The sequence below is a fragment of the Mesoplodon densirostris genome, chromosome 15, assembly GCF_025265405.1.
Source record: "Mesoplodon densirostris isolate mMesDen1 chromosome 15, mMesDen1 primary haplotype, whole genome shotgun sequence".
Lineage (NCBI taxonomy): Eukaryota > Metazoa > Chordata > Mammalia > Artiodactyla > Ziphiidae > Mesoplodon > Mesoplodon densirostris.
The window spans coordinates 71,182,307-71,194,069 of NC_082675.1; the positions used below are offsets into that span (position 1 = coordinate 71,182,307).

The window sequence follows — 11,763 nt, forward strand, 5'->3', positions numbered from 1 at the left end:
TTGCTTTTGAAATGATTTCAAATCAGTGTTTTTAAAGGTTGTCATTTCAGCTGTGAAATTTTTTAAATTAAAAAGGAATACTTTGTATGCATATAATAGAAAGCTCATCCTGCAGGATTACATGCAGAATATTATTCCCCTGGGTTTTTCTCTTCCATTACTCATATATAATTTCAGTCTCCCTCTAGCACACCTGCAATCATCTTGGACAGTTTTTTTCTATTCCCTGTGACTCTTTCCTAGCACCACACTCCTGATTCCAACAGACACTGACTTAAAAAAAAAAAAAGCTATAACTCTTTAAGTTCTACTATTGCTATGGCCATGGTGGGTATCACATAGCTTTTTGTTCCATATTACCTGACGTGATATAAAAAGATAGGTACTAAGTGAAATCATAGAAGAGTCCTTACTTCTGAAGCTGCTCTGAACTAGTTAACTCACTGAGTTACAGAATAGAGGCATTCCAATTTTTTACCCTTGAAAGCTAAATTTACATTGCTTTGCAGGAAGGCAAAGGAAAACCAATTTTAATTATAAGTACTTATTTTTCCTCCTACACAGGCCCACCAAGACCATCACTATGACCGATGGGGACTATGATTATCTGATCAAACTCCTGGCCCTTGGAGATTCGGGGGTGGGGAAGACGACATTTCTTTATCGCTACACAGACAATAAATTCAATCCCAAGTTCATCACGACAGTAGGGATAGACTTTCGGGAAAAACGTGTGGTGAGTTTTTAACCAAACTGTTAACTGGTTGCTGATCCTACTATATAAGATAAGGATTAAGAAGCTATGTTTATTGCATTGCAAGGTGACTGTCTTTTATCACATGAAATTCATAACCTGCCACTTTAATCCAATTTAAATATTATTTTTTACTGTCTCAACTATAAATAACATTTTGCTTAGAAAAAAATTGAGTGGCACTATCACTTGTCTCCAGAAGTACACAGGGCAACTAAAATCATTTATGGGTTTGTATAGTGTGTTTTCTATGAATTCTTAAGGAAACTTTCAAAACATGAATTAGTATCTAAAATCATTAACTCTTGATCTGAGTACCTCAATAAAAACAAGTGTTCAGGGCTTCCCTGGTGGCGCAGTGGTTGAGAATCTGCCTGCTAATGCAGGGGACATGGGTTCGAGCCCTGGTCTGGGAAGATCCCACATGCCGCGGAGTGACCGGGCCCGTGAGCCACAACTACTGAGCCTGCGCGTCTGGAGCCTGTGCTCCGCAACGGGAGAGGCCGTGACAGTGAGAGGCCCACGCACTGCAATGAAGAGTGGCCTCCACTTGCCACAACTAGAGAAAGCCCTTGCACAGAAACAAAGATCCAACACAGCCAAAAAATAATTAATTAATTAATTAATTAATTAATAATTTTTAAAAAGTGTTCATTTCCCTATGCTTACAAAAAAAGTTAAAAGAATGATTGGCAAATAGCTGGACCATGAGCTTTGTGAGTTCTTGCTGCATTTTTATTTATGTGTAGACGCCGCCATCAATCACTAGCTTCTTATGAGCAGAATGTGAGACCAATCCATGCTATTTTTCAAGATAAGGGATTTTAAGTGAGAATCACAACCACTTCCTTCTCCTATGCTAGACGCTAATGACAGGAATAAGGATATTGTGACATGTGAGACATGTAACATAGACACAGAAGCTTAGCCAGATTTACTGCCACCCAAGGTATTGATTGCCAAGAGGGCAGTGGCTTCCAGTTGATATCACAAATCCAAAAAAAAAAACAAAGAAAATGATGTTGAGAAGTTAAATCATGGTTCCTTATAATGTCCTGTACCTTATCTGAAAGTCCAGTAGTATAGTCTCAGCAAACTTGCTCCCAACCCTTCCAGGGTTTTTCTGTGCCTTCTCCCCTCCCAGTTCCCCGCCCCCACCCCCAATCTAGGTATAAATCTTTGCAAAGTTTTTCCTTTAAAACATCTTCACTAAGCCATAAGTAAAAGAACTGGATAAATATTAAAATTGCTATGCTTTGTTTAAATAAGAAGTCAAAAGGAATTTAAACTTTTCTAAAAAGAGCCTTTGAAGGGACGACTAGTAAGGAAATACTTGAAATATCCTGTGTAAACTTATTGAGAAATTCCATGTGTTTTTCATTTTGAAAGTCCAGTTCACAGTAGAGGATATTCAGGTATTTGTAAAGCATTTTACTGTTTTAAAAATGCCTTCACATCTGCTATTTCATTTAAGTTTGCAGTAATTCTGTAAAGTAGGAGGAAATGATGGGTCTCAATTTGCTAAAGGAAAATAAGATTCTGTGAAGTTAAATGAAGAGTCTATATTTGAACCTAGAACTTGGGTCCTAAATCTAATGTTTGCTGCCTCCATGAGGAAATGACAGAAGGTGTCTAATTTAAGTTTGCAGGATGCCTAAATTGTTTTGAAAACCATACTTATACTTGACATTTAAAAGTGAGAGTATATGTGATACTTCTGGGGAAGAAAAACAGAGCAAATATTTATTTTGCACTATGAACTTTGATTATAGTAATGAAGAAAAAATATGCTGAGTGAATGCAGAGAATTTGAATGCTGACAAAATCCAAAGCAGTATCAACTGATGACATTTGTATTTTTTCAGGTTTATAACACACAGGGACCAAATGGGTCAACAGGGAAAGCATTTAAGGTGCATCTTCAGCTTTGGGACACAGCAGGACAAGAGCGGTAAGAGTGAATTACTTTGTTTCTAGCTACAAATATCTTAGGAAAACTTATTTTAATGTGAATGCTGTATGTGGTATGTGGACTTGTAAGGATATGCAACTCTCCTTCTGGTTTTAAAATAAACATTTGTATCAAAAAATAAAAATAAATTATTTGTAGTTAATCGACCATAACTAGCACTGTGTATTTGGTACAGATTTCAAAAATCAGATTTTCAGAAATCTCTGTGAAAATTCTTATGCATTGTCTTTGTACTTTGTAATAGGGAAAAAAAAAAACTTCTCCAGAATTTAATTAAATTGAGGTGGGAAATTGACATTGTTACAAGTACTACTTGAAGAGGAAGTTGAAGAAAAGGGTGTTAATAGCTTTCTCATCTCTTCCTGCCCTTACACACAGACTCTCATCCTGTGCCGTTTGACTGGCTTTACTCTGAGATTTTGGTCTCACCATCAACCTCCAGCTGGAAGGTTTTACTCCCTTTCCACCTTCCCTGAGCCTCTCCTTTCACCAGGCCTGGCTCACATTACACCTGCTTGACGGGGCTCTTCTGAACACCCCAAGTGAAACAAACTCCCTCTTTTCTTGAACTCCTACATCTATTCTTCCATCCCTTAAATTACTCAATTAATTATATACCACCTTGCAGTAAGGTGAATCTTTTATTTTTATCTCTAGCTGCTGGTCTTTGATTCACTTGTGACCTTCTCACCCCAACACAATTGTGAGCTTTATAAGGACAGAGGCCATACTTGGTTTTTCAGCCTCGTCTCTGGTACAACGTCCAAGTCAAGAGACACTCAGTAGACAGTAGTGTGGATTGTTTAGAGCTGGAGGTGCTATGCCATTATTTGATGAAAATATATTTCTTTGAGATTCAAACTTCTGGAATGCAAAAGACCCCAAGCTAGTGAAGCTTTTCAATATTAGATTAAACAAAAATTGGCAATAGATTGTCAGAGAAGATATTTAGAAGGCACATACCTCCCAATTCTACATCACATGTCTTACAATGTTTATGCTGGTAAACACTTCAGTCTTTGAAATGAATCCAAAACATTCTCACTTTCAGTGAATGTAAACGCCAGGAGAGGTGCTGGGCCCTCTCTGTGAGCTTTTTTGACTGTGAATTCCATTTACACACATCCTTCAACACGGCTGGTTCTTCTGAAGTCATTCCTTACAAGAATCTCTGTTCATATGTCAGTTTTGTTGTCACAAAGATGTATGTTTTATAGACCGATTTAATTCATTTTTGAAGAAGGAATATGAGAAAATGTGGTTCCCATATGTCTTCGCACACGATATGTCAGCCTAGCATGATGGCAGGCTTCTCTCATCTGTCCCCTTAAGACAGCTGCTCCAGGAGTGAAATAGGAAATACTAAGGACAGTCTTAGTACATCAAGGTTATTCATTCCTTGAGAATTTTGCATTCTGTATACAAAAGGTGCAGCTAAGCAGCAGGATAAACAATGCCTCACACCTCAACCCTGTACTGAGGATGACTGGCAGTATAACCCATGTAAGATAATGATTATTGATAAAAGTCACATTATGGGAAGGAGGAAAAAAATCTTACCCCTTATGTAAATCTAAAGGATGCAGGACACAGACTTAGTGCTCAGTGAGGGAGAAAGAGCTATAATGTGCCCTGGGATCTGTTTTCTCATGGGGTCCTAGCTTTACCCACCCTGGGGACACAATGAGATTGGTGGGTGAAGCTAGAAATCAATAAGCTTTCCCCTGGAGTAAACCCTGGAAAGTAAGGGGGTTAACAAGGGTACTGGTCTGAGTGGTCCAGGGTATGAAGCTGGTCCAGAGCAAGAGTATTTTACCCATGTTGCTGTGGATGCAGAAATGTTTGCTCCAATGAGATCTTATCCAGCAAGTATGTTTTAAAGTAACCATCATGTGCTGTGGGCAATGAGAGGGGGATAAGGCACAGCCTTATGCTCAAATGAGACACACACACACACACACACACACACATGCACACACACACACACTCTTAAGGAGAGGACAGAGAGCAGACTGTTGTGGCTAAGTTAGCCACACTCTTGTGGTTTGAGCAGGAGACAGTTTTGGGAGTACAGCTAGTTCCCAAAGACAGAGAAAGAACCCTTCAATAAAAGCCCTGTAATCTCTGAGCTTCTAGTGACTGGTAGGAACAAATCCACAGGAAGAAAACTGAGTAAAACTTTTGGTACTTCATAATCATCATAAGTATGTCCTACCAAGGGAATCTTATTTTGGAAATAAAAAGTCATTAAAATATCTCTTCTCCCTGCTTTGGTATTGAAAGTATTGTTCTCTGTTGAAGTCATTTAACACTTTAATAATTTATATCCTTTGCTCTTTTCTTTCTTTATTTCTTTATCTAAATTTGACAGGCATTTAGCAAGCCAAAAATATGCTCAGGGCCATAGAAACACAATGGGTAGCAAGTTAGAAACACAGCTCCTTTTTTCTTGGAGCTACCGGGGTAGAATTTGGACAAATAAACAACTGCAATAATAGCTTTAGGACAGTAACAGGAAGACAAAGAGTGGTTGTCAGGTGCACCAAGAGGACCCCATAAGCTACATGAGGGTGTTGAGAAGTCAGCGTGGGGAGGTGATACTGTTATCTGTAAATATACATACTCATACACAATGTATGAGTGACTCTTACCCAGGCTAAAAGGATAGAAGGTAAAGGAAGCATGAAGGTGAGGCTACCCACAGGAATAACAGCATGTGTGAAAGCCCAGGGGAGAGAGTGAACTTTCTAAGAACTCAAAGAAGATCAGCATGCCTGTGGGTAGTCAAGAGATGAAGCTGGATAGATGAGCAAGGGTTAGTTCATGCAGAGCCTTGACGGATTGTTGAAAAGTTCAGTCATTATCTTAAGCAAAGTACCATCATTTAAATGTTTGTAGCAGAGGATTTATATCATCAGTGGGAAGAAATCAGGGAAGGGGAGGGTCCCACACAACACTGGAGACGGGAAGCCTGTTGAGAAGGTTGTTGAAATTATCCAGGTGGAAGATAATGGGTCCAAAACTAGAGTAGTGGCTGGGTACGGGGACAGAAATGAGAAAGTCAGGAGATATTTGTTGATTGCTTGTATATAGCAGGTGAAGTAGAAAGGCTGTGGTGACCAAGGAGGATGGTGATGTCATTGACAGAAAATCAGGAGGAGGGGCCAGTTTGGTTTTAAACACATGAATTTAAGGGTACCTTCATTTCCTCCAAGTGGAAATATCAAACAAGTAATTGGGCATATGGTGCAGAGGGCAGGAAAAATCTAGACCTATAAATTTGGGGTTCAACATATAGGTGATAATTGAGCCAGGGAAGTGAATGAGATTAACCAGTGAATATATGTAGAGGAAGAAGGGGTCAAGAAGAGAACCCAGAGGAAACCCAAGAATCTACAAATAGGCCAAAATAGGAGATCAAAAGTTAGGAGGATGGGCTTCCCTGGTGGCGCAGTGGTGGAGAGTCCACCTGCCGATGCAGGGGACACGGGTTCATGCCCCGGTCCGGGAAGATCCCACGTGCCGCGGAGAGGCTAGGCCCGTGAGCCATGGCCGCTGAGCCTGCGCGTCCAGAGCCTGTGCTCCACAACGGGAGAGGCCACAACAGTGAGAGGCCCGTGTACCGCAAAAAAAAAGAAGAAAAAAAAATTAGGAGGACATTTAGGATAGGAAGTGATACGCTTCTCTGTTTCAAAGTCATGTGCCTTTCTAAAAATCAATTGCCAAATTCACTTCTTTACCAGTATAACCCAAACCTTCTCTGGACCTTATGTGTGATCTCTTGTTTTGCCCATTGCTGACATTGAAGTGAATCTCAGAGCATCTTCAACTTCCCTGAGGATGTTGGGTAGAAGGGGTTGGAACAAGAGAAAATCTTTACGTCACACGTGAAGGAGTGCATTCTTCAAAATCCTCCATTAAAGATGAGACTTCTTGCTTTCTCTCCTCAACTACCAAGTCTCTCTGCCTTTCCCTCATTCCCGTAATCAACGTCCTCTTTTTCCTTTCTTCACTGTCTTCCTTCTCCTTAAGAGACATGCATGCCAGCCTAAAGCTCAGTTTTACCCCTAAAGAGTGCTTATAAAAGAGTTTTCTCACCAATGTTGTTCTTCCTTACAAGAGAACCCTAGTTCCAGCTGCTAACAAGTTGTGATTTTCGGCATGTAATCACAGGCATTCATTTTCAGACTACCATGTGCCAAGCTTCCTTCTGGGCACAGACAAGAAAATCGAAAAGTATAAGTTAAAGTCCCAACCATAAAGTGGCTTCTATTTTAATTGTGGGCCACGAGATGCCCGTGAGCCAATGAGAGAAAGATTCCAAGGGGCTGTGTAAGCGAGCGTGTGGTTGAAGTTTACAAACTCTTGCACGCATACCTGCTATGGAACATGAAGCCGGGACGCGATCTTAAACAAATCTACAACCCGGTGTTCTCCCCGACCCTTCAGCAGTCTTTCTGCCCATTCGGCAGAATAATCCAGAGGGATGCCATGGAGAGTTCATATCTGAAAGGGAAATAGTGTTGTTTGTATTGTCATCAGAATTTGCATGTCTACTGACTTTCAGAACTATCCACTGTGCTTTTTTGGCAGATTCCGGAGCCTCACCACTGCGTTTTTCAGAGACGCCATGGGTTTCTTATTAATGTTTGACCTCACCAGTCAACAGAGCTTCTTAAATGTCAGAAACTGGATGAGTAAGTGGGACTGAGTAACTTCCGTTGGCCACGTTGCTTCTCTGCCTCACAAGATGAAACCAGATTGGGGACCACAGATTAACTCTGAAAAGTCACAGGTTTAGTGTTTCCTGTGTCACCTTCAAAGCGGTGGCTTTTATGTGGCTCATCCAAAGTGGCTTAAAATTGTGTTTTCCTTGGACACCTTAGAAGAATCACCACCTATACGTAAGGACTTTATTGTTGCAATTGGCAGGCCATTAATTCCACTTATCCAGTAAGTCTTGAAGGACTTCTTAAAACTAAATGAGTGGTCACATCTGCTCCATCTAGCCTGGTGGGGACACAGAAAAACAGCAGCGTTTTCTGAGGGGGCAACTGGTACCTACAGTGTGTGCCCTTGCACGTGGGTTAACTAAAGTGTTCATTAACTAATGGGTTAATTAGGTGAGAAATTGTTTCAGAGAAGAGCAGCCACATGAAAATACGGTAGTGTGTCAGTCAACAAGCTCACGTTGAAATTTTACTTCTTTTTTGAAAAGTGTTCAAATGTGAGGAAGACTGGTATAGAAAAATCTCCAGCCTTCATGGCAATCTAAACATAATATAAAGTTTCAAAGTAGCCTAATCAGTTATTAAAGCCAGATTGATATGTCAGCACAGAAGTGTGGTATTTGATTTTTCCTTTATTTTTTAACTGATGTAGCACTAAAGACAGTATTTCATTTGCATGTTTTAAATTACAAATACCAATTTTGATCCTAGTGGGACATACCAGCAGTTGCATGGGGCTGGTGCTACTTGTCATTTCTAGATTTGTCAGGGCTGTCTGTGGCCAGAGTGATATTTTTTAAAAGACTAGATCATATTATTCCTCTGCTCAAAGTCCTTTTGGGATTTCCCATCTCACTTGGAATTCCTCTTTAATTCACTTTTACTCTGCCCCAGCTCACTGGCCTCCAGCTAAAGGTCTCTCCCCTGAAAAGCACAATCCTGCCTTGGGGACTTTGATTTCTGTTCGCCTCTGCATTGATTTCTCTTTTCCCATTTATAGCGTGTGTTAGTTCTTTCATCTCCTTCAACTTCTTGTTCAAACCTTATTTATCTCTTGGGAGAAGCTTTCCCTGACAGCCCCATCTAAAACAGTGCTCTTTATCATTGTATATGCCCTCAATACACTTTCTATTTCATTTGGTCACTGCCACCACCTGACATATATTATATTATATTATATTATATTATATTATATTATATTATATTATATTATATTATATTTATTATATTATATTATTTCTTTGTTTACTTGTGGTTTTGGTTCTTTCTACCACTACAATATAAGCTCTATAAAGGTGCAGACTTGGTCTGCTTTGTTCCACTGCAATACCCCAGATCACCTGGCTGAGTGTCTGGCTGTGTAGATTCTCAAATATATACATATCTTATTATTACATATTATATATAATTAATAATATATATAAATGCTTTAAATGTAAGTTCACTAACAGTGGGGGAAAATACCAACAAATTCTGACTTAACTGCTTCTCCAAATGAGTGTTTATCCTAGGATCTGTCTCCGTTTTCTTTTGCTATTACATTTCTTTTTCCAAGTTTTGGTGTTATTATTAGATTCTGTGGAGATAAGGAGATAATAAGATTATTCAATTCTTTCAGAGACTGATTCGTTCATCATTATTCAAGGTAGATGAGATGCTCCCTTATTACTAAAATTTCCAGAAAGATACAGTTGGAATTTAAGATAATTAATTGCCATATCTAATAAGGCTTTAATTTCTAACATCCAAATAATTGGTGTTATAGAGTAAGCCTTTGTATTCTTCCTCTGACTTCAACAAGGTTGCACATAGCTTGCCTTGAGGTAGACCGTAAAATAGTCCCGTAACCTTGAAAACATAGATTGACAAGTTTTTTATCGTTTCCTTCCTTCCTCCCTCCCTCTCTCCCTTCCTTCTTCTTCTCCTCCTTCTTCTTATCTCCTCCTCCTCCCCCCACCCCCCTTCTCTTTTAAACAGTGTCTCCTGGAGAAAAGAGAAAAACAAGTGACCTATCTTAATATTGTTTCTACATGAATTGGTGGTGGTTCAAAAATGTTCTGCTCTTATGGATCATCACCTTGAACTTCAGGAAAGGGAAATGTAGCAGCCTCCTAAAGGAAAGAGCAAACCTATGTACTTTAAGATCACGTTCTATTATCTCCACTTATATTTGAAGAACAGATGGAATGAAAAACAGTATGTTCATCTCAAAGGGCATATCCCCAGATATAGAGGAGCACTGATAGGTATTCCTACAAGTGCTCCATATACACTCTTATTAATCTTCACAACCTGCAACCTGTGAGGAATTATCTCCATTTTCTAGATGAGGAAACTGTGGCTGGGAAGAGTTAAGCAACTTGGCTAATATAACATAACTCGTAAGCAGCCAAGCTGCCGATGAACAATTAGATTAGGACTCTGAAGTATGAGCAGTCATTTGACATCACTTGTTTATAACTAACTTGCTGTTTCCATCTGTTTTCTTTCCAAGGCCAACTGCAAGCAAATGCTTATTGTGAAAATCCAGATATAGTCTTAATTGGCAACAAGGCAGACCTGCCAGACCAGAGAGAAGTCAACGAACGGCAAGCCCGGGACCTGGCTGACAAATACGGGTAAGTCAGTCACGTGGAGATGTCCTCTAAACTTGCACACTGCTGCTTAGTAATGGGGTAGGGTCACGAGATTGATATTAGAAGGGATACCTTTGATTCAGGAATGTCGCATGAATGAAAAAGATCTTCCAGAGGAATAGATGTGATGTTTTTAAAGAACTATTTCATAATAATAGCAGCTAACATTTACTGAATGCTTATTATGTGCTAGCAACTGTTCCTAGGCTTTAACTCATCTAACCCCTCATAATCATATATAGGAAATCTAGAGTTATCCCATTTTATATATGAGTAATTGAGACGCAGAGAGATTGAGTAACTGATGGAAGGCCACATAGACCGTAAGTAGCAGAGCTAGAATTCAACCCAGGCAGACTGAGATCAGAGTCCATGCTTTTCAACACTGTACTCTACTGCCTCTCAATCAATAACTACAAAACTCTAAGGAATAATACCTGACCTGGACATAATATTGCAATCATTACCCTAGCTGAGCTTAAATGGCAGCTTTTAAAATTTTTTAAATATTCCATGTAATTGTAAATTGACTCCCAAGGCAGAAATGGTCATTCTTTTTCAAATGTAAGCATCTTTGCCAAATCTGTCCATTTTTTACTGAAGGATTCTCCTTGAGAGCTTTATAAATGTACGTCTTTTTTAAACTTTGGATTCCAAATAACTATAGACTGTATTCACATAAATATCCTATACAGTGCCTGCTTAAATTCTAAATCAGACTTCTAGATAATTGATTGGAGGGAAGTAATAGTTTTAATGGTAACATTGATCACTAGTTTAGGCATTTTTACCCTCTTAATTTTTAAGAATCAGTGATGATGCTTTGGCTTCAAGTCCCTGATTACCTCCTGTATCAGTTTCCTTGCCCATAAAACTTCTTACACCCATACTAAAAAGAAACCCACCAGCTTTCACTCACTGAGGAAAAACAAGGATGTTTTCCAACTCAGCCAGCAAAATCGTGATTATTTCACAATCTCTCAGCCAGCCATGTTTTTGCATGTGTGACTCATTGGCACATCTTGTTGTATCTTTTCTGGTTCCTTCCTCTCAAAAATATTTGTCATCTCTTCCATGCTAGCATACCATATTTTGAAACAAGTGCAGCGACTGGCCAGAATGTGGAAAAGGCTGTAGAAACCCTTCTGGACTTAATAATGAAACGAATGGAACAGTGTGTAGAGAAGACCCAAGTCCCCGACACTGTCAATGGTTGTAGTTCTGGGAAGCTGGATGAGGACAAACCAGCAGAGAAGAAGTGTGCCTGCTAAACTTTACCCCACGAACTGATCATCCAGAACCCCACGCAAGCATCACTTCCAAAAAAGAGTGACAAACCACACAATTGTTGTTGAGTAGACCATGCATAATAGCATGTCTTTCTTTTTCTGCCAGAAAATCTATTTTAAGAAGTCAGAGTAGTCAACGGTGTTCAAAAGAGTTGACCAGTTGTCCCTGAGGCCCCTCCAAACAAGATCAAAGATTTTCCATTGTCATCATACCATCATGGATGCTTAATTTGTTTTCCTTATAAAGAAGATGAGTATATAAGAGAGTATACAAGAAGAAATATCAGGGAGTTTTCAGTCAGAACCAAAGGTACCTTGTCACATTGGGGACAAGAATAAGCTTCTAAAGGGATAAACATAGAAAGATGACTTTTTTAAATAG

General features: G+C 39.4%; 1 protein-coding gene across 1 annotated transcript; it reads left to right on the top strand.

Moving 5' to 3' along the window:
• Positions 1-571: 571 nt before the first annotated feature.
• On the top strand, positions 572-11,363 carry RAB27B (RAB27B, member RAS oncogene family). Its single transcript, XM_060119341.1, has 5 exons — positions 572-736; positions 2,620-2,705; positions 7,320-7,423; positions 9,951-10,074; positions 11,174-11,363. Exons 1-5 carry the CDS (start codon positions 584-586, stop codon positions 11,361-11,363), a joined length of 657 nt encoding a protein of 218 aa, XP_059975324.1. The 5' UTR covers positions 572-583.
• Positions 11,364-11,763: the final 400 nt, after the last annotated feature.